General features: G+C 39.6%; 3 protein-coding genes across 4 annotated transcripts; 1 reads left to right on the top strand and 2 right to left on the bottom strand.

Annotated features, from left to right (window-relative positions):
• Positions 1-4,246: 4,246 nt before the first annotated feature.
• LOC114141784 (synapse differentiation-inducing gene protein 1-like) lies at positions 4,247-14,831 on the bottom strand. 2 transcript variants are annotated; one of them, XM_028012599.1, is made up of 4 exons: positions 14,734-14,831; positions 8,998-9,168; positions 7,261-7,476; positions 4,247-4,611 (listed from the first exon to the last, which is right to left on the bottom strand). In XM_028012599.1, exons 2-4 carry the CDS (start codon positions 9,103-9,105, stop codon positions 4,465-4,467), a joined length of 471 nt encoding a protein of 156 aa, XP_027868400.1. In that variant the 5' UTR covers positions 9,106-9,168; positions 14,734-14,831; the 3' UTR covers positions 4,247-4,464. The 2 variants fall into 2 exon arrangements, with proteins under 2 accessions (XP_027868400.1, XP_027868399.1); XM_028012598.1 differs by lacking the exon at positions 14,734-14,831 and adding an exon at positions 10,428-10,516.
• LOC114141783 (killer cell lectin-like receptor subfamily F member 1) lies at positions 10,457-15,044 on the top strand. Its single transcript, XM_028012597.1, has 6 exons — positions 10,457-10,569; positions 12,065-12,168; positions 12,364-12,393; positions 12,498-12,780; positions 12,980-13,116; positions 13,857-15,044. The coding sequence occupies exons 2-6, from the start codon at positions 12,135-12,137 to the stop codon at positions 14,201-14,203; spliced, it is 831 nt and encodes a 276-aa protein (XP_027868398.1). The 5' UTR covers positions 10,457-10,569; positions 12,065-12,134; the 3' UTR covers positions 14,204-15,044.
• fxyd3 (FXYD domain containing ion transport regulator 3) lies at positions 14,870-26,175 on the bottom strand. Its single transcript, XM_028012600.1, has 8 exons — positions 25,991-26,175; positions 19,499-19,556; positions 18,124-18,165; positions 17,903-17,926; positions 17,658-17,732; positions 17,513-17,549; positions 17,393-17,436; positions 14,870-15,543 (listed from the first exon to the last, which is right to left on the bottom strand). Exons 2-8 carry the CDS (start codon positions 19,530-19,532, stop codon positions 15,524-15,526), a joined length of 276 nt encoding a protein of 91 aa, XP_027868401.1. The 5' UTR covers positions 19,533-19,556; positions 25,991-26,175; the 3' UTR covers positions 14,870-15,523.
• Positions 26,176-26,221: the final 46 nt, after the last annotated feature.

The raw sequence follows: 26,221 nt of genomic DNA, 5'->3' as shown, positions 1-26,221 counted from the left end.
TTTTGAAAAAGGTGTAGCTTTGTGGTAATAGGACATTTTTCTAATTAAAAAGTGCAAAGTTTTTACAAACTCTGTACAAACTTAGCAGGATTCAATATTTTTACACAGCAGCATATTCTCTTGGGATAGTACGGATAACTTGTACTATTTTCGTCTTTACTGATATTTATGTTGCAACAGATTATGTGAGTCCAAACTGAAGGGACTAAAATACTGATAACAGTGTGGACATCTCAATACACGTTATGAGATTGCAATAAAGACTGGCCTTCACATGATAGTCTATCATGCTATCAGTGGTTTACAGCTGTAAGAAAATAATACCGGTAAGGGCTCTAGTACTGACACAGGTTATAAAATAAAGAATTTGACAAACAAATATGTCGATAGGAAACAGGAGAAAGATTTGAACTAGGCACAGCAGCAAACCGGTGAGGGAGGATAATAGCAGGAACGTTGTAGTTGATGTACAGTATATAGTAAGCTGGACAGGGTGCATGTGTTAGGGGAGAAGCAGAATCCAAAAGCAACTCCAAACTGAGGTAAAACAGAGCATAAATGAAGAATGACTTAAGTCAGAAAGTTACAATGTAGATGTTTCTGTTTGTGTGTTAGCTGTCTGCAAATTTACTACTTCAACACAAAAGCAGCTGTAGAGGTTTCTACCTACTGTGAGATGAGGGATAAGAGAAAATCTGTAAAAACTATAAAAGTATCTTATGAGTGATCACTTAACATCACCCACAGAATAATAATCCCCATGACCACATTGTTGATAAAGCAAGAAATTATTGAGTTTCTAGGCTAAGCAAATAACCTTTTAGGATTTCAGTGTTTTAGTTTATAAAATTCTAATGTTATTTTTCTCCAATCTGTTCATCTACATCACTGAGAGGGAAAACAGGCAGAATTATTATACTGGATAGATGGACGCTGATGGTTACCTGTGACTGTGCTGACGGGAAGCCGCTGTCCTGGTAAGGTGGTGGAGAAGAAGAAGGCATCATGGAGGGATTCTCACCGTTCCATCTCATAGAAGGACTTCTCATCGGCTTGTTGTAATCCATGTTGTAGCTGAGAAGAGTCAAACAACTTGCCCCCCTCCTAGTTCTTTACAGCTGTGCTGCTAGACTGGGAGTGTAGAAGAGCAGCAACAGGAATTATCTTTATCTACAGATTTATGAGGGCAATGGGTGATGGAAATGATCGGGTTCTTATAGTGACTTTCACACCGAAGGCAGAGCAGTCTACTCTGTGATTTATCACATTACAGACAAAAGTTCAAACATAATTTTAGAGGAAAATAAAACAAGCAACCTTCAGACCTATTCATTAATTTTAAGAAGGGAAATTAATTCTTTTTAGCATGTTTTCAGATGGCAAACAGCCAAGGTTAGGAACACAATCTTTGATCTTAAAGAGGATAATATCATCCTAAAGACGTAACGCCAACTCAATCCGGCATACTGCACCTTTACCCAGCAGCCTCTTCATCCCTTTTCGACTTGCCATGTCCTGTCCCTCTTTTACAACTTCACAGCCTCAGTGGACTCTTTCCTTGTCTCCTTCTTAGCAGCAACAATGTTAAACCTTCTACTACTTCTGCAAAGAATTCATAGAGTCAGAACACAAATGCAACAGAAAAGCCATTTAGGAAACATGGAGAAAAGCCAAAATGGCCAACCTCAAAATTGGTTGAGGTTGACCAACCCATTTCAAACTTTGCTGCTTCAAACCTATAGCCAAATCAACAAATAGCTAGTTTCTTGTTCTCCAATATTTGATTTTTATAAGCTCCCTGTTTAATAAACTGCTGTGGATTTTTAATTATGTCCTTCAATACAACATTGGCAGTTCTGATTGTTGAAAAAACATTTTACAGCAAATAAAGTCCCACTTTTGTCCGTTGTGCAATTGAATGAAGAAACATTTTCAAACCAAGCTCCCGGGTTGAATTTCAACCCCTGCCAAAGATATTTGATCCTGAATATTTGTCTTCAGATACTTTTCCCACAAATCCATGTTACACAGACCACAGGAATTGTTTTATAGTTCTGGTACGGCCTGGGTCGAAGGTCACAGCAAAAAGAGAGACGCCATTTACAAGTATTTCTGAAATGTGAATTTATTTAACACAAACTTAATTTAATAGTAAGGTTCCTATTATGAGTTGTGAAAGTCAGTGAAATCACCATCATCAGGTGTGCTTCAGTGGATGATGTAAATGTTGGATTGTCAAAACAATCTAGAAAGCATTTAAAGCAGCACCATGTCTATACAGGAGATGCTGACAAGACAGGCTAGTTGACAGTCAGGATTTAAATAACTGAGGGCTTTACCAGGTTTTCTGCTGCCCCTAATCAGTAATCAGTGTTGCAAAGGAACGGTAAATGCCATTAACATCTTTTCATAGCAGTTCATTCATTTCTATTGAGCTCTTTCATGTATTCTTTTGACTGCATATTTTGGTATAGTCTATTATTTTAGGAGATCTTGTGTCTGTTCTGTTTGTTAGTTGTCTCTCATCAGCACCTTAGTTTAATTACTCCTTATCGGTGATGGAGAGACGAGGCTTTATGAATCTATGAACACTTTAGAACCATTGGGTTAAAAAAATGGTTCACTGCTGAAAATGTCATTTATTTTGCCCGAGGGTGACACCTGCTGGCAGAGTGTTTCCTGTTATCCTATGTGGATCGGTTGTTTTTCTGGAATGATTTTTGATTAATCTTAACACGACACTAAATCCTTCTAATAATGGAACCTCTCAGTAAGCCTTTGTTTTATTTTTATTTATTAATTTTTTTAAAAAACAGGGACTTTGCTCCTTAGATTTTAATCTGGAAACTCATTTTCCCACTTATTCGTGCGAAGTCACAGGGGTGCTGGTGACCTGAGTGAAGCGGACCCTCCACCTTCTTCTCATCCGACAAAAATGGTGTCAAATGTTTGTGCTACATTTGTGCTGCACTTGTGCAGCAAAAATCTTTGTGTCGCTATCATTTTAAAGACATTAATAAATGTTTCCAGAGGTCATCAAAGGTCAACCAGCCCCCTCCACCTCCTCCTTCTGCAAATCAGCAAATTGGTGTCAATCAACTCCACTACGTTTGTGCTGCTTTGAAGATATTAGTGAAAGTTTAAAGGTCAAAAGGTCAACAAGGCCCCTCACTTTTGCAAAATCAAAATGACCTTTAAAATTTCATTGATCCACGGAAGGATGGATGGATGGAGGGATGGATGGATGGATGGGGAATAAAATTGGGAAATACCCATTTTTCCAACTTTAATTTCCTGTAATTGTTTAACCTACAAACTGATCCTTGCAAAGAAAAAAACAGAATTATCTGGGTACTTGTTTTATTCTTTCATACATCATAAACATTTAATCATTTAAGAACAAAGATAAATTGACACTCATAAAAAACATAAAACATCTTCATTAACTTTAGCTAAACGTTAAGAGCAATGATAATCAGTATTTACACAGAACTAAGCAGGTCATATCACATTATTGAAAAGATTAGCATTGGAGAGTCATGTTTGCTTTAATCAAGTGTGCACTATGCTCAGTTAAAGTAAAGTCAACTCTAGTTTATTTCTATGGCCCATTTCAGCAACAAAGCACTTGAGTGCTTTACACCATAAAAATGCATAAACAAATTAGGAAACAAGTAATAAAACATTGCACTTTGTCAAATACCACCATATAAATCAAGAATAATCATAGCCAAATATGCATCAACTATGTTAATCAGTGTTCCAGCTATTTATCAAAGGCAACTCTGAACAGGTGGGATTTTAGTCTTGATTGAAAGGATCTCGGTGTTTCAGCATCTTTTCAGTTTACTGGAAGTTTGTTCTAGATTTGTGGTGCGTAGAAGCTGAATGCTGCCTCTCCACTGTTTGGTTCTGGTTCTTGGGTTTGCAGAGCAGAACCAGAACCAGAACCAGAAACAGAACCAGAAGACCTGAGTGGTCTGGAAAGTTCATGCAACAACAGCAGATCTTTAATATATTTTAACGCTAAGCTGTTCTGTGATTTCTAAATTAACAACGGTATTTCTACTTCTTCTTCCTGGTTTTAGTGAGAATACAGAATACACAGTCATTAAACTCACAAAAAGTTTTTCAGAAATGCCACTATGGCTGAAATAATAATAATAATAATAATAACAACAATAATAATAATAATAATAATAATTAATAATAATAATAATAATAATAATAATAATAATAATAATAATAATAATAATAGATTTGCAGAATTCTAATTTTAAAGAAAACATGACTGACTGCGATTGACTTTGGAGACTGAAGACAGAAACGCTGAAACAGATTAAAGTAACAAGTGGAAAAATCTTTAATCAGATCACTTTTAGCTTCCAGTCAGATTGTAATGGCCAGATGACTTCCTACAGTCTGTCTGATGCAGACAGAGAAAAGCATGAGAAAAATTGCTTATTATTCTACAAGCAGGAAAATAATCACAGCAGTCGAGATGGCAAAGACTGCAATCCCAGTTCCCAGGGCTGCGTGGTTCATCATGAGGGCCCATCTGCTGCTCTGCTCTGCCATCCTCCTTTCACCTCTGGCAATGGAGTTGCGAGTCTGAGGGTCAGAGAAAGCAAAGAAAACCAAACAGGACATGGTTACATCTACTCTCTAGAACCGGGGGTCAAACTCACTTTTGTTTTGGGCCAAATCAAGATCATGAATGTTCTTAAAGGGCCGGTCGTCCCAGAATGTGCTAATACCCATTAACAATTTGTTAAAAAATAAATAAATACCCGTCTCTGCATTTTATAAGTACTTATTAAAATTGAACATCATTTTACGTTGTTCAGTCCCTTCACGATTTTATGATTGTGATATTTTTTGCAAATAAAATCACTAATTTTGTGGGACTAATATAGAAATAATTTAAGGAATTTTGCAATATTTGCGTTTATGTATGATGTTGATTGTGACTTTGTTTGTTGTCATATCGATCACAGACAAACTAGTAACTTGACATCAAATAAGGCTGAGGCAGTGGTATCATAAATGTTCAAAATACAGGAAGGAGTTTGTGGTCAGTTCAACCCAATATTTTTGACCATTTTTTGCCAAAAATTTGCAATACACTCACAGTTATGAATTAGCGGGTAAAAAACGTGGGAATCTGTTGGTTTTATGTGAATTTCCACAGTCACAGAAAACTGGGTGGACCGGGTGGTAATTTAGCATCTGGAGTCTCGAGGGCCACACAAAAAGCTATGGCGGGCCAGATTTGGCCCCCGGGCCTTGAGTTTGACACATGTGCTCTAGAACCTCTTGGTCCTGAGGACGTGGACATGATGAGGCTTGGGTCCTGTCCTACATGGGATCCGGGTATTTAATGGCTCTGATTATCTGGATTATGGAAAATAATTCCTGCCAAGTGACCTTAGACTTTACAACTCATCTGAGTTCATCAGAACTTTGTCAAAATTATTTTAAGTAAAATTTGAATGGAAATGGTCATAAACTAGCATTTTTCTGTTCTTATTTGTGTTTAATGTTAAGTTTTAATGGTCTTTCTGATGTATTTCTGCATTTCCTATCTCAGTAAAATCAGGACGTTAGCTATAATCAAGGCAAACTTCAGCATGTTACTCAAGTGATAAATATTTTGTGGTTCTACAGCACATTAGAGCAGTGATAAAAAGAAATCACAAAAACAAATTAAATATCCCGCTTCAGTGAGTTTACGACTACCAGCACCTCCACAATAAACACCAAATGCACAGTAAACCTGTGAGGTCATGCTTCTTTTATTTCAGCAATATTAAAAAACGGATTATTTAAAGATAAAAAGTAGCCAACTCTTTTTATCTTTTCTGAAAACTTGGTTTTCAGAAAATGTGAACAGATTGATTGACAAACCAACAACGATCCAAACAAAATCCCAATAAATGCGCCATCTATGCTGAAACAATTTCAAACCAGCCAGACCAGAAGGCTATATTTAGTCTGCATTCACCCATCAATCATTGTAAAACACCTTGCGAATTGTTAAGGATCAAATTTGTCTTCAACAGCTACAAGGTTCAGAGTTGGTGTCTCAAAAGGTCAACCGCGTTCATCTTTTGGTTCCCCCGCCCATTTCCCAAACGTCCTGTAAAACGCATCATCGTCATCATGCGCTAAGGAAGGCGGATCGACGATGAGTCGTCGTTATCTATGTAGAGCAATTTACTTTACTGCCAGTTGTTCACACACAATCACAGGTAATAAAAAAGAGTAACCCTTCCAAATATTAGTACTGGGCAACTTACTTGACTTTTTTCCTTCCATCGATGCAAGATATCACTTTTAATATGTGGTCCAAAAAGATGATTGAGAAGTTTTCCTGTTTTGCACAGCGGTCTTCTAAATATTATCTCCCTATTACTTTTTTTGAGGGCGGGGGTTACTCAAAATGCTAATGACAGATTTTTGATTCCCCAGAGGCTCAACTCCAGTCCAGAGTTGAAGAGAGAAGCACAATTTATGTGTAATTTATTATCACTTGGGCAGTAACCTGTTCCTGGACTTGTCAGGTTATAGTCTTGCCACTTCTTTTACCCAGGTGTGACACTTTGGGTCAGTTATTTAAAAGTTTAACCCAAATGGCTGCTCCAACAGGATAGTGATAGCGGTCCACATTTAAAATGTGATTAAAATGCAGCAATGAAAGCAAAATGACGTTCATCCCTGTGATGACTGCATAAAAACGTCTGACCGGACTATTTCTTCATCCCAGATTTCTTGAAAGTCCAGGTACAACGTCTATTCTGGCTTGTTTTGGACTGCGGATCTGACAGATACAAGCAATTTAGATGCGGACAAAACACAAAAACACCAAATATCTTAGATGCAAGAAGGTATAATAATTACCCTTCCTCAAGCTCCTGAAGCGACAATCCAATCATTACTGTGACTAGAACAGAGGAAACGTCAAAGCAACTAACTTTTATTATTTTATTTTTGATCTGCAAGTCATATTTATATAAACCATTATAACATCTTCACTGCTGCATCCTATAGGTAATTAATTATGTCCAAATAAAAACAAATTAACAGCTTTTCTGACTTTTATTAACATTTTTGTTGTTTCTATTTACATTTGACTTAAAACTGCTCAAAGTTTCAACCTCAGCCACAGATACCACACGCTCTTCGGCTGACCTGTGTGTGGGTCACGCTCTCCGACGCCTAACAAGAACGTTGACAAAATACGAGTTAAGACGTACGTACTGCTATGGAGTTGGCAAGGGCAGCTATTCCCAGTGGGAAGAAGCAGCAGACCATGGTGAAGATGGAGTAGCTAAAGTAGTCGTTAACGGGGCTTTCTTGCATTGCTGACTCCACGCTTGGATGCTGCTGCTGGCCAATGGAGAAAGGCTGCTGGATGTGGTGCTGATTCAGCTGCTGGCCAATGCCTGTGACATACTGCTGTGAAAATCCGTAACCCTGATGGAAAGCAACATAAAATACATCTTAATCTCTCTAAGATGACCCTTCCCCAAAGAGGCAGAGGTAAAAGATTAAACCTTCAAGGCAAATGTTCAGTTTTTTTGATAGTTTTTGCTCCTTTCACGTGTTTTAATTCGCCTTTGCCAGTTCGCTTCAGGTTTTATTTGTCTTCAAAGTAAGGCTTTATGTCAGCGGCGTACATCTGAGGAGGCTTAAGTCATACAACTGGAGTTGAATGGACGGTTTACAAAAAAAGAAAAAGTTCTGTACCTTTACAACCCTGATACAGAATCAGAATTCAGCATTTTTACACGACAGGTCAGTCAAATGGGATAGTACAGTTAAAATCCATAATACCCTCAGTTTTATTAATATGTAGTTCACTGCAGGTCATTTTATGTATTTTATAATGTTCCTTTGTTTTGAATCATGTTAATCTGGTGGATCAGACCTGAAACAGACATAGCTAACTCACTGTTAAGTGTGTGAGTTGTTTATTTTTAGACTGAAGGACAGCAGGAAAACTGTAAAAAATAAATAAATAAATTGCAGCGGTATGTTTGACTCCACACTCAGTCAGTGTAATGAAGCTTTTATGAGCTGACCTGCTTGATTAGATGAATATCTGGAATAAATTGACATAGACACTGATAATAGTGCGAGGCTAGATATGTTCAATAAAAGTTGACTTTTACTCAACACTCTGATAGTTGAGAGAAAATAATGCCAGTGAGTGCTTTAGACCAAAAACAGTTTACGAAATAAAGAAAACGACGTGTTTGCAAGAATATGGGATTTGAAACCTTAGAGAAAATCTGAACTGTGGCTGCATTTGGTCGTTTAGAGGAAGTGAATGTTGTGGCTCAGAGACGAGAGAAAAACTGTTAAAAACTGTGAAAATATCAAATGCATGGTGATCACTTAATACAAACTGATAGAGCATAAACAAATATCCAGTTTTACAGGATTTTAGTGCTTCAGGTTATGGAATTATGTTCGTAATTTTCTTGTGTTGCCTGTCCTCGTTTCCACATGTCCTCACTTAATAAGCACTATCATTATGGCTTCCTGTAATTCTAATAAAATGACCCAGGCCGGTCCAAAGTCCAGGCTCTGTTCTGGTTCAGTTCTCACTGAACTATCAAGGCAGAAAACAAGTAAAAAAGTTGAAATTTAATGTTAACTTAAATTGCCTGCTTCTCTAGGCAATTTATGTGGTTAACATACAGTAGTTCATACAGATTACATCACTGAAGCTGTCATGGAATATTTTATGAAGTAGATATTAAATAAGACATATTTCCGATTAATTATTATGAATTCAGCTGCAGAAAACCAAAACGGATCACAGCAGAAACAATCTGGCGAAATGCAAGAAAACAGAAAAGTTGTTCTCTTCATCTCTAATGTTAGTTTTCTCCAGCTTGCCTTTGTCTCAAATCTGTTCACCTACATTGTCGGGAGAGAATATGGGTCAAATTATTAGGCTGAGGTGTGTTGTTGGATGCTGGTGGTTACCTGAGGCTGTGCTGAGTACGGGGGGGGATGCAAGGAGATGTCCTCGTAAGATGGGGGAGCGGACGGCTGGTTGGTGGAAGGAGTTCCCATCGACTTGCTGTAATCCATGATGCAGCTGTAAGGAGTGAGACAACTTCTTCCCTCCTGCTTCTCTGCAGCTGTGGTGCTGGTCTGTGAGAGTCGGATCAGAAATTGTCCTTATCTTCAGGTTTATGACGGCAGAGATGTAATAGACACGACATGGTTGCCGCCATGTCTTTCACACCAAAAGCATAGCAGGATATATAGTGTATCACAAAAGTGAGTACACCCCTCACATTTCTGTGGATATTTAAGTACATCTTTTCATGGGACAACACTGACAAAATGACACTTTGACCCAACGAAAAGCATTTCTGTGTACAGCTTATATAACAGCGTAAATTTATTCTTCCCTCAAAAGAACTCTATATACAGCCATTAATGCCTAAGCAAAAGTGAGTACACCCCTAAGAGACTACACCCTAAATGTCCAAATTGAGCCCTGCTTGTCATTTTCCCTCCAAAATGTCAAGTGACTAGTTAGTTTTACTAGGTCTTATGTGTGCATAAGGAGCAGGTGTGTTATATTTTGTAGTACAGCTCTCACTCTCTCATACTGGTCACTGAAAGTTCCAACACGGCACCTCGTGGTGAAGAACTCTCTGAGGATCTCAAAAGACGAATTGTTGTGCTACGTGAAGACGGCCAAGGCTACAAGAGGATTGATAACACCCTGGAACCGAGCTGCAGCACAGTGGCCAATATCCTCCAGCTTTCTAAAAGAGGAGGGTCCACTCAGAACAGAGGTCGCGTTGGTCGTCCAAAGAAGCTCAGTGCACGTGCTCAGTGTCACATCCAAGTGCTGCCTTTGAAAGATAGAGGCAGGAGTTCTGTCAGCGTTGTCAGCAAAGATCGAAGAGCCTGTCGGTGCTCAGACCAAGCTACACTACATCAGATTAGTCTGTCATGCATGTCTGTCATCCCGGAAGGACGTGTCTTCTGAAGTCTGTACACAAGAAAGCCCGTGAACAGTTTGCTGAAGACATGTCAACAAAGGACATGAATCATTGGAACCATGTCCTGTTGTCCGATGAGACCAAGATTCATTTGTTTGGTCCAGATGGTGTAAAGCGTGTGTGGCAGCTGTCAGGTGAGAAGTACAAATATAAGTGTGTGATGCCAACAGTCAAGCATGTCGGTGGGAATGTCATGGTCTAGAGCTGCATGAGTGCAGCAGGTGTTGGGGAGTTAAGTTTCCTGACCTTCAATATGCACTGTGAAATACTAAAGCAGACCCTGATCCCCTCCCTCTGGAAACTGGATCACAGGGCATGATAATGACCCCAAACACACCTCTAAGACGACCACAGCTTTATTGAAGAGGCTGAGGGTGAAGGTGATGGACTGACCAAGCATGTCTCCAGACCGGAACCCAATAGAACATCTTTAGGGCATCTTCAAGCAGAAGGTTGGAGGAGCGCCGAGTCTTGACTGTCCGCCAGCTCTGTGATGTCATCATGGAGGAGTGGGAAAGCTTTCCAGTGGCAGCCGGTGAGCTCCGGTGAACAGTCCTGGTAACAGGAGAGTTAAAGTAGTTTTCTGTTAAATAATGCTGGCCACACAAAATATTGACACTTAAGGAACTTTCACTAAGGGGTGTACTCACTTTTGTTTAGACATAAATGGCTGTATTTATTTAGAGTTATTTTGAGGGAAGACTAAATTTATATATATAAATATATATATTATATTATATCATTTATATAATATACATTTAACTGTTATATAAGCTGCACACAGAAATCCTTTTCATTGTGTCAAAGTGTCATTTTGTCAGTGTTGTCCCATGAAAAGATGTATTTAAATATCTGCAGAAATACTCACTTTTGTGATACACACACATATATATATATATATATATATATATATGACCAAGATTCATTTGTTGGAGTATATATATACTGTATATACATATATATATATATATATATTCAAGACAGTATTCAAATATTGTCTTGTTGTGCATAAGTTGTCTTGTTGTGTCATAAACATGAAAGAGTCTTTATGAATGTTTACGACTGTTTCATTAAGTGTCATTCTCTTTTTTTTTTTTTTTTTTGTACCCCTCCAGGGGTTTTTTTTTTGTGGGCTCTAGTGTCCCTTATATCACAGTGGGCTGACAGGAAACGGGGAAGGAGAGGGGGAAGACATGCGGCAAATGTCGTCGGGTCCGGGAGTCGAACCCGCGACGGCCGCGTCGAGGACTCAAGGCCTCCAAATGCGGGTCGCGCTAACCGCTACGCCACCACGGCACGCCCCCATTAAGTGTCATTCTCTAAATAATTACACTTTAATGCAAAGTTGACCATTTTAATAGACCTAAAATCCAAGTTTTAATGAAACTCTGCATTAAAAGTGCGGTTATTTACCAAACAATGCAAAGTTGATATTTTTAATGCATTTTAATGCAACTTTTCAGGTATTATGTCCTGCTTATGTGTGTCATGTCAGTCTTATGCACACCCCGTCAAAGTGTTGCCATATTTTCCATAGCCATCTCTATGCTATTTATTAATTGGTACAAAGGTCAGCTCAAGGTCATCACAGGGCCCAAATATTTAAATATGAGAAAAGTACAAGAGAAACACAATGAATGTAGCTTTGTGGAAAGTCTGTTTTACATACAGCTCAGACAATATTTTAATAGCTAGGATAGTTCACACAAAGAGTCAACTCACTAGATGTTGACTAATAAACGTAATCTGATGTCTAATAAGCAAATTTCTTGCATCCCATCGCAGACAAAATGCAAATGTCCACATACAAGTCTGACTGTGACCCTGTGATGGTGATAAAAAGTTGCTTTCATACGAGTGGATGGAACAGAAGCAGTTCAGAAAGTGACCAATAAACGAGGCTTATTGTGGACATGCAGACACGTGGCAAACACCTCAGTTAGAAATCTCCTGCCAAAGTTACGGGAGCAAGTATAACCTGCTCTGACAGATATTATTTTATTCTCGATTGTTTTTGTTTGTTTTTTCAGGCGGAGGACAACTCTGCACAGACCGTCGTCCTTCCTACTTTGATTTTTTGTTGTTAGTGCCCTTTCAGACATGCTGCAGTGTCTGCTGCTCATCGGTTTGATTGGTAAGTGGCTCATTTTGATCCCTTCTGGCACCAGGAAAAATGAAAATCATGATGAAACAGTTTTGCCGTCTTTTCTTAGGTTTTTCATGTATATGAAAAGCTTCCGTTACTTTCCACAAAGGTTATAGTTTAAACAATGAAATGGGTGAATGATAAGTCCAGTTTGAGGATATTTCTAAATAAATGTTTTCACAGGGAGGCTGTGCGTGTCCCAGCAGACGACAGGTAGGACCAAATGTATCCAACAGAGGCGTCGCTGGTAGACACATCTTGTACCTTTTTAGACATTTTGAAGTTCTAAAGTCAAATTGTTTCTTTTTCCTCTGCAGCTCAGTGTAACACTCAAACTGTAGATCTAACAAACTCCAAATCCTCCCAGTCTTCAACTTACTCTTCTGACGACTACAGCTCTGCCAAAGCCACTGATGGAAATCAGTCGTCATGTTCAAACACTCGAGAATTTCCTGATTCCTGGTGGAGCGTTGATCTGCAGGGTGTTTACGAAATTTCCTGCATCTCAATATACAACAAAAACGCTGATCATTCTGGTATATCTGGGGCGAAGATCTACATTGGGAACTTTCCACAGAACAACAGCGTCAATAACAAGCTGTAAGAGCCTTAAATTGATTTATTCTGTATTTTCAGGCTGCCAGCTTTATGTTTATGCACTTGCCAACATTACTAACATAAAGTCTGAATTGTCTTACAGCAAGGAATCTAAATATAATTGCGCACACCTATGACTTCATGGATAAAGCCAGGATTATTCTCACATCACCATTCTCGACCTCTCCTCTTTTTGTTTCAGGGTTTATAACATCACCAACTTCAATATCGACCAAAACAATCTCTGCTCATTTGATCCGGTGTTGGGGCGTTATGTGACCATCATGCCAGCAAACCCTTTAGTCCTATGTGAAGTGAACGTCACAGGCAAAAAGATAGGTAATGATTAATGTCTCCCTCCATAAATGAGGCTCGTTGGCTGAAATATGAGAGAAGATTGAGCGTCGAACACCTCGACATTCATCAGTGTGAACATTGAGCATATCAAAGAAAGCTAAATGTTGGCAAACTGTACTATGTTAGAAGATTTAAAGCAAATTACCAACTTTAGTCAAATCAGAAGGGATGCTATTGTATGCATTGGACTGCGTGTAGGTTGGATTTAACCTGGAAAATTTAACATGAGTCTTCCTTTCATTCTAAGGTGCATCTGATCTTTTGCATTAAGGGACTTTCAGTGTCCTGTTCAGATCTGAGTCAGCCTGTGAGTTTGTCACATTCAGATTAAAGTCTCTCGTGTCGAGCCTGCAGGCTGTGTTGATGGAGCCAGATGCAGCAGGCAGAGGCATTGAGCAGATTTTGGTGATTTAATGAAAAAAAAAGGTGGAAAATTTTAAAAGAAAGAAAAACAGGAACAAGACTCAACTAATCAAAATGAGAAACTAAAACAGAATCAAAAACAGACACTAAAATCAAATCAAACTCCAAAACAAGTTAAGATCCTCACATCTTATTTCATTTACTGAAATGTGGCGGCTAAACATTAGAGTAAACTGGATATGAAAAGCTAAAAAATGTTCCACTGGTTGAACAACATATATGTACTTTTTATTCCACAATGTGCTGATTCTTGATTTTTAATTACATTTTTTTTTTAATGTGTATATTTGCTCTTCTAGAATCTCCCTTTAAACTGATTGACCAAAACAAGACCTGGGAAGAAGCCCTGTACTACTGCAGAGATAACCACAGAGGTCTGGCCTCCATCTTGGATGAACAGATGCAGACCTTCGCTGAGCTGGAGGCTGAGAAAGCCAACAGTCCCTTCGTTTGGATCGGACTTCGCTACACCTGCACTCTGGACTTCTGGTTCTGGGTTGATGACAGTGTTGTAGAGTTTAAATACTGGGGTAGGGATGGTTATAAAGAAGACTGTGACATGAGTGGAGGCATGGAGAAAGAAGGAGACCATCGCTGGTTCAGCAAGTCTGACGATGAAGAGTTTAATTTTATCTGTGCATCATAAAAAAACAACTGTAATGTGTGATCATAATAAACCCGCTTCAGTAGCGGGTTTATTATGTTCTGGTAATCATAAATAAGATATTACATTTACTCAGTTACATTTGCGTAATACTGTATGTTATGATCAGTCACTCAGTACTTGAGTAGCCTTCTTATGAAGTAACTCTAAGCCTTCAAACTAGTCTTTGAATTAATATTTTTACTTTAGTAATGTCTTGCAGTTCTGCTGCTCTTAATTCTTTACAACCTGTAATGTTTTTATGCTAACATCAAAATCACCTTTATATGTCAGAATTTATTAAATAAACAGTGATATAATTTTGTGCTGACTTGCAGAATGAAGAAACATTTTATTTAGTCTTCATATGCATTCTACTTTATAAGTCCAGTTTCTTTTTTTTTCTTGGGATTAGCAAAACAATGACTTGAGCCCACTCTGTCAAAATGAAAAGTTTGATATCGAATCAATTATTTCATTTAAGTTGTACACCATTTTTAACGTGTTGTGATTTATAGACATTATAAACTTACTTGATTAGCTCCCTCTTGTGGTTATTATGTGCTCTGCAGAATCCAATGTTGCATTAAAGCTTTAGAGTTTAATTCATTTATGGTGCGTCACACGCAGCATCACTGCACACAGACAAAAGAAAGGTCCACTCCTACATGTGTTTTAACTGTTATTTTATAGAAACAGGATTCGTTAAACAGTACAATCCACTACTCTCCTCCATGAACTGAAACTTGGGGAAGGAACTTCACTCACTTCACGGATTCGACACAAAACACAGACTGCAGGTTAGGTTGGTGACTAATATCTACATCAGCGTTCACCTCACACATACAGAATACATGACAGAAGTGACGACAGACACAGCCTGCAGTATATGTGGAGCTTTACGATCATTTTTGGTGGTATGTTTGCATTATAATCCCATGCCACTTTCATTTCAGTCAGCCAAGTCAGCCGACACAAGCCGCATTGTGAAATGTTTGCTCTCTTTTTGGAAGATTACACAAACCTTTGGGGTCTCTCAGTCAATCCCAGCCCAGCAGGTTCTCAAATACACAAGAGTTCAGCTGAGTGAAATGAAAGCGACAGTTTTATGCACAATATGTCTGAGTGTTACAGGCTGCAGGTCAGTAGTTCAGTTGTCAGACAAAAGGCCTCACACCTAATATCCGGTGCATGCCGACTGCTCTCTGTGGACTTCTCTAAATAACAGCAAAAGCCTGTGCTTGGTCTTATAAATCCCGCTGCTGCTGCTCTGTGGCTTCTGTTGGCCGGACGTTTGAGAAGTTGGTGTGTTTAGGTTTTTGTCTAGCAGTCGCAGGCACGACCTGTAAGCACAACATGGAAAGAGAAGTCAGAGACCAGAGACATTTACTAAACCAATCGACTTTTTTCCCCAATCGTAATCTTCACCTAAAAATTTGTCAACACTGACTCTAAAATGAGACTATTTGCAAGAAGGAACAAATGTGTAAGTAAGACAAAGCTGGTAGGGAGGAGGACAGAGACAGAGCAGGTATGGTTCCGCTAATGCAAGTGGAAAATATGGTTGCAGTGAATCCCTGCAGGCGCTGTGAAGAGATGCTTACACATTACCCAGTTGTTTCCATGTGGGTCTCAGCTGTACTTTGTTTACATCAAAGCTGCAATAATTGCATGGTTTTACCAAGCACGTTTTCATAAGATATGCTGTGTAACCTGAATTTTACACAGGAAAAATTCTGTGTAAATTCACAAAGCACAGGCAGCAATAGGCTATCTGCATTTTGTTTTACGATACATGTGCGGCTATATGAATATATAAATACTCTTCCTGTATGTTTGAGAAGAAAACAAATAGTGAATATGACTGGATCATATAATACATTCTTTATTGTAGATTTCTGTGACGAAAATATATTTATCATGACCGGTCAGTTTTTGTTTTCTTTACTCTATTAGACTTGTGAAAGTTTTTTAAGAACTGTTGGGATGTTTGTCGTCAAAACTGATGGGTAAAAATCCCTTGAACGTTGCTATAGGTGAGGTGTGCAAATAATGATTTAATCGCTTCTTTAACTGAAACAGAAGATATTTTATGACCTTTGTAAATAAGATCTAAAACCTGTGAACATATCGAGTCATGCACAATGACAGAGTCATGCACAATCAGGCAGAGTGCTCGCCAAGGGGTTCACTGCTGAATCTTTTTATAGCTGCTGCAGCACAAGTGTGGTGACCTCCAGCAGCTCCAGTCCGCTCCCTGCACCCCTCCTCCACCTCACGGACGCCCGGCGTCCCGCCACCTGTTGAACAGCGAGGTCCGAGGCATCTCAGGCCAGCTCTGCGAGCGCCGGCCAGTTTGTGTTGGCATGGCTGTGTGTGTGTGTGTGTGTGTGTGTTTGTGGCAAAACAGATGGACGGAATAAATTCAGCTTTTAACCGGAAAAATTAAACTGGGTTGGAGATGAAACACTGAATATCTAAGACACTATTACGCCTTTTGCATTCGCTAATAATCCATCAATATTCCTCCTAACTTGGCAAATCTGATACACTATATTCCATGGAAATACTTGTTTTATCTGACTGACAATTTTAAATAAGAGATGTTTTCTTTGCAATATTTTTTAGCTTTAGTCAATTCATGGACAATCACTAGCATTCGTAACACAGACGGAATGTTTTTTTTAAAAATAAATAATATTTTACTGGGCAGATTGTAGAAAAATCCAATTTTTTCATAAAAAAACCCTCCTATGTTAAATATTTTTAAATATAAAATCAGTAGTGCTATAGTTAATGACTCTCCTGCCTATTTGTAGAAAATAAATGCAGCTGACATATTTTTACTATATACTGCACTGGAAATAAGTATTTAATGCCCTGATAAAATTTCTGCAATACTGTATTACAGTAAAGATAATAACTTGTTTATATGTCATTGCGTGAAAATATATTAGATTCCAAACAGCTCAATAAATATAGAGTAAATAAACATGGAGGATAATATATTAAGTACAAAAATCTTGTGTTGTTCACCTAATTTAGAAGACAACTAAAGGTATACTGATGTAAAACAGGCGAATAAGCGAGATTACAGTTCTGAGGAATACTTATGGTTTTATTTTTGGACATCTTGATATTAATCTGTTGGCTGATGGGCAACTAACTGAAGATGGGTGTAAATTAGAGTACCTTGGTCGTTGAGCATCTGCTGAGCGTTGCTTCCTGTCCTCCTTCTGAAAAGAGAGCAGAGCTTTAGAGTTTCCACTCTAATTTCACACAGATCTATATCTGTGCTTTTAAAAGCTTCACCTCTTGTTCTGGTTGAACTTGCACCTGCAGTGGCCACCTTCAAGAGAAAAGAAGCTCTTTGTTTACGATGGCTGTATCTCTGAGTAATATCACATGTTTACCAAGACGTTTCTCTGTGTGTGTGTGTGTATAGTATGCATCTTACTGAGCAGAATAGTGATGCCAATGAGACAGAGGACAGCAGCCAAGATGAGGCCTCCAACCCGCAGCCTGTGGTAGTCTGCACAAACAAATGGCGCTCATCATTAAACAGTAAGCTAAAACAAATATTAGCAAAATGTCCCGACTGGATAAACTAATTTCCCCAGACATCTTGGTTCAAGTACTAAGAGCTGATGTTACTAATTAAACTTCTGTTATTGCAGTAGTCGTAGAAGAACGATGAATTACCAAATGTAAACGCGTCTTCTCCGTCTGTTGGAGCAGAAAAGAAGAAAGGTCAGAGAGAGGATGCACAGTGACATTAATAAGTGACACAATGTAAACAGTGTGATGAGCAAGCATGGTGGTCTCGTTCTGAACCTTTCATAGGTCACAGCATTAACACATTTGTTGTCCTGAACTGATATAGAACCTAATCTGAAGGCATAAGAATGTTTTAAAAACATTACTGTCGTTCGTGGCCTCTGCATTGACAGACACCAGGGACAAAACTGAAAAACAAAAAAAGAGAGATACACATCAGTGCAGTGAACCACAACCTGAAACCTCTCACGCGATTTCACCAACAAGACAAGAGCTGCACAGAAAATGCAAACCTCTGCAGGATCAGTACTTCAGCTGACATTTAATGTTAGTGTAAATATGGTTCAATTTAGGCAGGTTCTTACAAAGATACTTCAATAACAAAATAAAAGCAATCTGCATATTCACTACTAGTACATTTTAGGTCCTCTATAAACAATATATATTTAATTAAAACATTACAATTCAGAGCAGAGTGCACAGATGTGCCCTCATTACTGTCAATGTGATATTTTTAGTACAGTACCGGCACCACAGGTAGAGATGTGTGAAAAAAGGTTAAATAAAGTCTAGGTGTTTGTACCGACTGCAGCTTTCTGGGCAATCGGCAAGAACTGATCTTTTAAAAGTCTGGTCTGGCAAATCAGATTTTGGCCGATAAATTTTCTGTTTCGACTGAAATTTTGCTAAATATAGCAAGGAAGTCATGGAGTTGGCAAAAGTGGGGTGAGTAATGTTAACTGAAAACGTCCAGACATGACCTGGTGGATCGGTCCTTCAGTCAAACCTCCCTAACAGGGGAGCAAAATAGGACAGCGGTTGATTTTTAGACCTTTGCCGGAGTAAATAAGGTTGGTTGATAAGACTGGCTTCATATGTAAGTATCAGCCGATCAGCCATCTCCCAAAAAAAATACGGAAATTGCGGCAGATTTATTGGTGCACCCCTAATAAAGTCACATTTTATTGCTTCATAATGTCACACTAAAAAAAAAAATCAGAAAAATCCACCCATTAATTTGACTTCTTCAGTGAGAAGAAAGATTCACATGACTAAATATTTCTAATGTTTTAACAGAAACCTTCCTGTAAATCCTGTAAAGTAAATCAAACTAAATCTTTCTTTTGAGTTTGTCAGAGCCTAAAGAAACTTTTATATATGTGAGTCTATGATATCCCGTTTCCCCGGCTATAAATATGACAATTAGAATTGTCTTAGCTCCTCTTCAAAATGGGAAAGACAACAGAACACAACATTTAAGTACCGGTAAATTGAATGTGTCTTGATGTTCATACTTATTAAAAACAGCTAGGGGCCTACCCTGCAGTCACAAACAGAAACAGCAATAAAGGTTTCTGTGTTTTTTCGTATGCATGTTCAACCTGGGGTGCAAAGAGTGAAGGGTGCTGTGTGTGACGAGTTACTATTCATGTTTTAAAAATACATTTTAAGAAAAACGTCTATTTTTCAAAGACAGTTTAAAACCACTCAGCAGAAATCAAGACAGTCTGTTTTACTCACAGGTCATAAACACCAAAGAGAGGATCTTTGACATCTTCAGGCCTGATTCTGTTTAGATCTGAAAAAGACAATAAGTACAGTAGGTTAATTATGATGCAAACTGTTGATCTCTGTCAGGCTCTGGTAGCAAATATAAATAAAAGCCTGAGCAACTGAGTGGAAATGATGATTTGTTCGATAATCTAGGCAGAACATCACCGTTTTCTGAGGAATAAACATTCGCTCGCAAGCAAAGAAATCGAATTATTTCACATGGGCTGAAAATTGGGGTGATTTTCATGGTCACAAAGGGATGAAGGCCTTAAATATCTCGTGGTAACTGCATTACAAGGTTCCCATGTTAAAGCTTCAGAACTGTAATCTTCTTTGCTCCTGCTTCAGTGCAGCTGTCTGTCAGAATGTTATTATCCAGCCCTCAGGCTTTTAAAGCTTTTCTTGCTCTGAAGTGATGTATTAATCCTGTTTTCTGCAATGCATCAGCATAAAAATGCTGATATTCTATTAGAAGAGCTCTCAGTCTGTGCAGATGTTCTCAGATCTAGCTCCTGATGCTAATAAATCATTGTAACAGGAATAAAATGCCTTGGACAACTACATATACGCCTTGAGCTAGTTTTCATTTTACTACTTTCTAAGCCTGAATGTCAATGGGCCATTATGACACAGAGATATGTTTTGATCTAGATGGTTATTGTCCTGCTAGATGCTGAACTTCCACCTCAGTGTCAAATCTTTTGAAGGCTTCATCAGGTTTTTCTCCAGGATTGACCTACATTTAGCTCCATCTATCTTCAAATTAACTCTAGTTAGCTTATGAAAAGTGGCATCATCATTTTATTTGGGGTTATCAGGTTGAAAATGGGTTAAACATAATGCACAGCAAGCCTTACAGATTTGATATCTACAGAAACTTTGAAAACCATGTAAAAAAAAAAAACAGTCTCAAAAAAGAGAAAATACAAGGGGTATGAACATTTTTGCAGGGCATTTTAAATCTTCCTTTATTAACTCATTTCCTGGCGCTTTATTTAGATTCCACGCGTCATCTGAGCGGATCAGCTCCCATGTTGTTTGTTGCTGCGGTGGTTGCCACGTCGGGACAGACGCACCATGTGAACGGTGCGTTGACACACCTCAGTCTACAGCGACTTTCCGCTTACTGCACTTTTCCGCGTTGGGTGCATCACAGGGAAGAGCAGACTCGAGCGGGAGCAGATTCACACACAGTCACACGTGAGTGAGGTATGTGAAAATGCAACACTTAGAGCGGCAGAAAGTCTGCTCTGTAGAATCAACCTAACAATCCCCAAGACAGCTACTGTCTCATTTATTTAGCTAAATGAATTTGCCAAGGTTTGTAGGTGTAAAACAAACCAAAGCTGAGCCTGATGGGATCAGAATAAAGGCTGTTATAAAAGCAGTATCTCCTCCCGCTTGGCTGCTGGTCGGAGTTTGGCAACGGGGAGGGGAGAAAGAAAACAACAGGATGAGCGCTTCTCTCCTGGTGCCTCCCCACAGCAACCCCGGGCGACGCCGGGGGAATGCAGAGGATGGGAAGCTGGCCGGCGACCAGCAGAGGAAGACAGAGCAGGGAGAGACGTGCAAGAGACGGATGACGAAGAGCGATGGAGAGCACGCAGCAGGGAAAGCTCCCACCTCACCTCCACCAGCACGATCATATTCTACAGCAGATGTTTGTATAGGGTGGAGCATGGGAGGAAAGTGCTGGAGGCTTTGTGCTCAAGCAAAGGTAAAAGTCCAGCAACTTGATGGGAGAGCAGAGTGCAGTCATTACGCGTCATGAAGCAGCAGGTTGAAAAGAAAAGAGCCGTGCTGTCACACAAGGTGCTTAAGTGAAAACTGTCAGAAGAACATCTTAAGACTATACAAGAAAGTTCCAACCACGAGCCACATCATTTTGAGCGTTTGAAGGAAAACAAGAGCAACACTTATTAAAAGATAAGCTGACTTTCCTATTGGGATAACATCAATCTCTCAGGGATTTATCTTGCAGGAGTTTTATAATTTTCCAGCCTTTCATGTCTCACACATCTTACCGATTCTTCCTAGTGGGAAATACGACAAATTCTCACACCAACCCCCCCCTGACAGATCTATGCTCTGCTGTCTGCATGCTGAATCCTTTAAAAAGCATCATTAGCTTCCAATCTTGTTTTGTCCTCCTTGCGACTTTATTATGAATCTTGTGAAATCACAGCTGATGGGGAGGTTTGTTTTACTCCCAAGGCCTGAATTCCCCCTGCGCAGCGACGACTCCAGCCGCGCCTGTTGCAGCAATAAAGACGGTTCTGTTCTGGCTTTGTCATGCTGCTAAGCCAGTCTCTGACTGGGTTTTGTTTTCAGCTCTCACAGCAGTACTTTTCCCTTTTTTTTCCTGTCTCTCTCTTTCCTGCTTCACGTATCTCTTTCACTACTTTTCTTTTCGCCAAATCTGAAAGCTGAAAGAATTGCCTGTTTGTTTAAAACCACTATAACCCACTGCTTTCCTTCACTGGATCAGCTTTGGCTCTACACTCTGTTTAAACTTGTCCTTTACTTGTACCCTGTTCCTAAAAAACACTTGTCCACATCCCTGCAATTTCGCCTTTTTTCCCCTTTCCTCCCTCTCTTCAGCCTTTTCAACCCATTTATTCATTACAAAGTCCCAGAGGCAGGGCTTCTAGGGTTTCTGCTCTTGAGCCCATAATCAGTTTCTGCAGTCCAGCCTCTCTTCTTCTCCTCTCTGACATCAGTGACGCTGCACAAACCATCCAGGCGTAACTCACCTATACGGTGGTACGCAAGCAAAACTGGTATGTTTACGCTGAAATAAACAAGCCTGTCTCGCCCCCGGAAGACCATACACGCAGGAACTTGTGGAAGATTTACAAACTTGCATAGTCTACTTCTATAAAGCTGTTGTTTTTCCTAAGGCTGCAGTTGATCGTGTTATTACATTTAACTAGATCATCTTCACCGCGGTCGCTGGTCATAGTGGTCCTATTTAAAGCGGTTCTAGGACTACTTTAAATAGACAGTATTAGACATATTCTACAAAGATATGAACAAGGATAAGGATGAAGTGCATTGTGGGTAAGATAATTGTAAACTAGTTTAGAAAACAGTTGATTCAGCCGATGCATTACATCGGTAGGTGGCTGAATAACTCAAAAATAAGCGATTAAAATGTTTCACAATGTCTCAAGTCGATCACCCTTTTCCATCTCAGAACTGGAAACAAAAACACAGCAGGTTTAATGTTTCTAGTGGAACATTGATCTTGTTGTTGGTTGTAGTTGTAGACGACAGACCCGATCACTTGGATCACGCCCACAGCAGTAAAACAGCCTGGCCAGAACAGACTGTGGGTGTCCACAGCTGCTGTGACTCGGCGGCCGAAGTGGTTATGAAATGGGAGTAAGAATAGATAAAAAAAAAAAAAATTAAAAAAAAGTCAACACGAGAATACGAAATGGGAGCATGACTTGGTGAAATGGCAAACTGACTCAGAGCGGTGAAAACCTCCCTGTTTGCGTCACATGCGGTTGGTGTGACTGAAACGCGCACAGCATGTATGTCCAGCTTGGAAGTACTTTTCCAACGTGTTGAACTCCCAGACATGTGTGTTTGTGTTCCTGCACTACAAAGGCAGCTGTCTATTTTCAGCGGTGTCTTTTTATGCCTAAATTAGCATCAGTGCATTCCAGTGTGCAACACATCCTCAGGGAGCACACACACACATACAGAGGAAGGTTTTTGTTGTAGCCTGAACACACTGACCACGGCTGAGTCCGCTTCGATTTCTTTGATGACTAAGTTTCCAGTAATCGTTGGAACGAGAGAAGAGTCAGGAATTAAGGATTTTAAAGTGAAAACGGATAACCTTAAAGCCTGGAGACTTGTCAAATGCGTCCGCTAGATACCAGATAATCCATACTGACCAAGGATGAGCTCCAACAAATGGAGCAACTTTTTTATGGTTGACATTAAAAAAAAAAAAAAACGCAACAGAGACAGAAAGGAAGAGGCCAGACTCGGTGGAGGTGGTGCGTTAAAGGGTAAAGTGACACAAGAAAAGGAAAAGCTCATAACATTTCAAGGGAAGTAAAGAGTGAAGAGGAGAAGGAAAGAAGGAGAGAGGAATTTAGGCCTCGGGGAAGGAGAGAGGCAAGAAGACGAGGGAGAGTGAGGTTGAGAAACCGAGGAAAGGAGGAGGGACACAGGCAGAAAGCACGAGGGAGTGCAGCATACTCCAACCATGAGTCACACATGGAAACCACAAGCGCTAACAACAGACTTCATGTGCCTAGCTCTGCCGCCACACTCACAGGACGAAGGGATGGAGTCCATTTCTATAATTTCATTCAACCAGACCTCAGTTGAAAAACATGCTCAGTCCAAGATCTGAATCAATAGTTACAGAATCAACAGCATTATCCGCCAACGTTTATGGCTGCTAAATTTGAAAGGATTAGCTGTGGTTCATCGGAGCAGAGCTTTTACAGCTCTGAGGTCAAACGGTGAAAGCAGTGAAGGTCACGGCCATGATGCCGATATAAAATCAATGCCTCCTCGTCCGGGTTTCTAAATTTGCCCGCAAAGTGACGCGTGAAGAGGTGAGGAGGGAGCGGGCGCCTCTGAGCTCTCTCTGTTCCTCTCCTACAAAGCCAAAGTGTTTCTCTCGTTGTTTTCTCTGTGATCACGAGAGGCGAGGTGAAGACGGAGAGCTAAGTCTGTCTCATCTGTGAAAGAATAAATAACTCTATCACCTCGTTCTGGATCCCAAACTCCATCCTGCTGTTAACTCCATAGCTACTGGGAAAGAGATATAAGCATAACTTGTTCTGAAGCACGTTTAGGAGCAAGAACTTAATTTCTGGCTCAAATTTGCTAACTTGCTTTGCGATTCTTTCGATTCTTTCTTTACAAATGCAACGTTTGTAGCAGCAACGATGGCTCACAGATAGGAACTGTCAATGTAAATATCGTTACATCCCACCTGACAACTTTAAGCAACACTAATTTCCCTCTGACTTCCACTGATGCAGAAGGAATGTGCAGACGACATCCTGATCTAAATCCTTCATCAACATCCGCCAGAGGAACTGCTAAGAGTTTCACCAACGGTTTCTGTCCCCTCGTCCTTTTCCCAGGCTGTCCTTGTGACACTTGGCAAACACTAGTCACCATTGCTCTTATCAGCTGGCCTTCTGTCTCTCACACACTCGCAAACACACCAACACTCCACTATACGCTCGTGAAACCAAGCTGCAGCTTGGCTACCAGGAGAGCTTCATCAGGTTTTGGAGCAAAACGTTTCCAAATGGATCGAATCATTTGAAATCACATTTTATATCAGGTTTATTTTATTTTTAGACAGTTGCTAATATATTTGGATTGAAATAAGAGAACATTTAGCACTTCCAGTTAGACCTTTTAGTGAAATTAAACTAACGATACGTACAGTATAGTTTGACACTTAGAGGAAAAGCATGCTAAGGTCACTTTGTAATTATTTGTTTTACCCTTTTGTTCTAAATTCCTATATAGTCAAGATAACAAAATCTCCCTTCTCAAACAGGATTCTATAATTTTCCCTCTTTGTTTGTGCTTTTAATCAAATTCTTGATTTAAAGGCTTTTGTTTTTACTGTGTGCAGCAACAGCAAAGTGTGAATGAATATGGAGATGTGGTGAAGACAAAAAGTTTTGGATCCAGTTAAAGATAATTTATGACTTGTTATCTTGAGCTGTCCGTCCTGTCTTAGGCGGTAATCAAAGCCAACCTCTGGCTCAAAGGCGTTACGTTCAAGTCCTTGTAAATTTGACAAACACTGAATACTCCTGAATCTCTGTCTTTAAATGACTGCAGAAGTTTAAGCTGTTAAAACTCATTTTCACTGACAACTATGTAAACTGTGAAATGCAGAAAATATAAACCTAATGTAAATGTATTATCCTACGTAAATCATAGATTCCTCACAAGTTTTGAATTTCTGAAACTTTCACTCTGTTAGTGAAAACAGAGCAACAAAAGGCACCATTAAAGAAGGAGAAGGGGTCCACCCGGGCCCTATTCATACATGGACCGCCTCTGCGTGCGATCACTTGTACTGGTGGCCTCGACAGAAACTAAACAGGACTGAAGGTACAAATTGCTTTAGACTAGATTTCACTTTTAATCATGTGTCTAAATACTAAACTGTAGCGGTAAATGTTTTTCTTGAGTCTTTGTTGCTGTTTAAACAACCGATAACAATGATTTAATGTGATTTTTTATGTGTGTTTCATCAAGTTTTTGGGAGCGATTTCCGCGCACGCAACTTACCAAAAAAAAAAGGAAAAAAAAAGAAAAGTCGTAACACGCCTTTTCTCGTTTCAAGTTTTCCAAAAAAAAATGCAGTAAACTGTCCATTTGCCAGAGGAAATAAACAACACGGATAACGAAGAGAGAACATTTGAGACCAAAGGGTCATTTTTGGTGAAAACTTACCCTGAAACTCGGTCAATTCAGCAGCAGAAAGCGAGCGGATATCAATGCGTGACTCTCTGGAGCAGCGTCCTCTCTCCAGTGAGCCTGCCCACACCCAGCCTTCAACACGTCCCTCTGACACTCAACAGGTTGGCTTTTCATTTAAAAAAAAAAAAAGAAAAGGAGGAGAAGGAGGGGGAGCCGTGCTCAAATGCGCTGCTGCAGCTTTGTTAAAGAGTTTCTGGTCCTGGG

Source organism: Xiphophorus couchianus, chromosome 3 (genome assembly GCF_001444195.1).
Source record: "Xiphophorus couchianus chromosome 3, X_couchianus-1.0, whole genome shotgun sequence".
Taxonomy (NCBI): Eukaryota; Metazoa; Chordata; class Actinopteri; order Cyprinodontiformes; family Poeciliidae; genus Xiphophorus; species Xiphophorus couchianus.
This window is presented reverse-complemented; position numbering and strand designations above follow the sequence as displayed.

Bases quoted from the DNA above. Each gene is read 5' to 3' on its own strand.
- fxyd3 (XM_028012600.1), bottom strand. From the start codon at position 19,532: ATGTCAAAGATCCTCTCTTTGGTGTTTATGACCT. The intron at 17,733-17,902 runs GTAATTCATCGT...TTGTTTGTGCAG, and splicing joins AGAAGACGCGTTTACATTTG to ACTACCACAGGCTGCGGGTT. The intron at 17,550-17,657 runs GTAAGATGCATA...TTTCTCTTGAAG, and splicing joins TGGCATCACTATTCTGCTCA to GTGGCCACTGCAGGTGCAAG.
- LOC114141784 (XM_028012599.1), bottom strand. From the start codon at position 9,105: ATGGATTACAGCAAGTCGATGGGAACTCCTTCCACCAACCAGCCGTCC. The intron at 7,477-8,997 runs GTAACCACCAGC...GCTTTCCATCAG, and splicing joins CGTACTCAGCACAGCCTCAG to GGTTACGGATTTTCACAGCA. The intron at 4,612-7,260 runs GTACGTACGTCT...TCTGACCCTCAG, and splicing joins CCCTTGCCAACTCCATAGCA to ACTCGCAACTCCATTGCCAG.
- LOC114141783 (XM_028012597.1), top strand. From the start codon at position 12,135: ATGCTGCAGTGTCTGCTGCTCATCGGTTTGATTG. The intron at 12,394-12,497 runs GTAGGACCAAAT...TTTCCTCTGCAG, and splicing joins CGTGTCCCAGCAGACGACAG to CTCAGTGTAACACTCAAACT. The intron at 13,117-13,856 runs GTAATGATTAAT...TTGCTCTTCTAG, and splicing joins CGTCACAGGCAAAAAGATAG to AATCTCCCTTTAAACTGATT.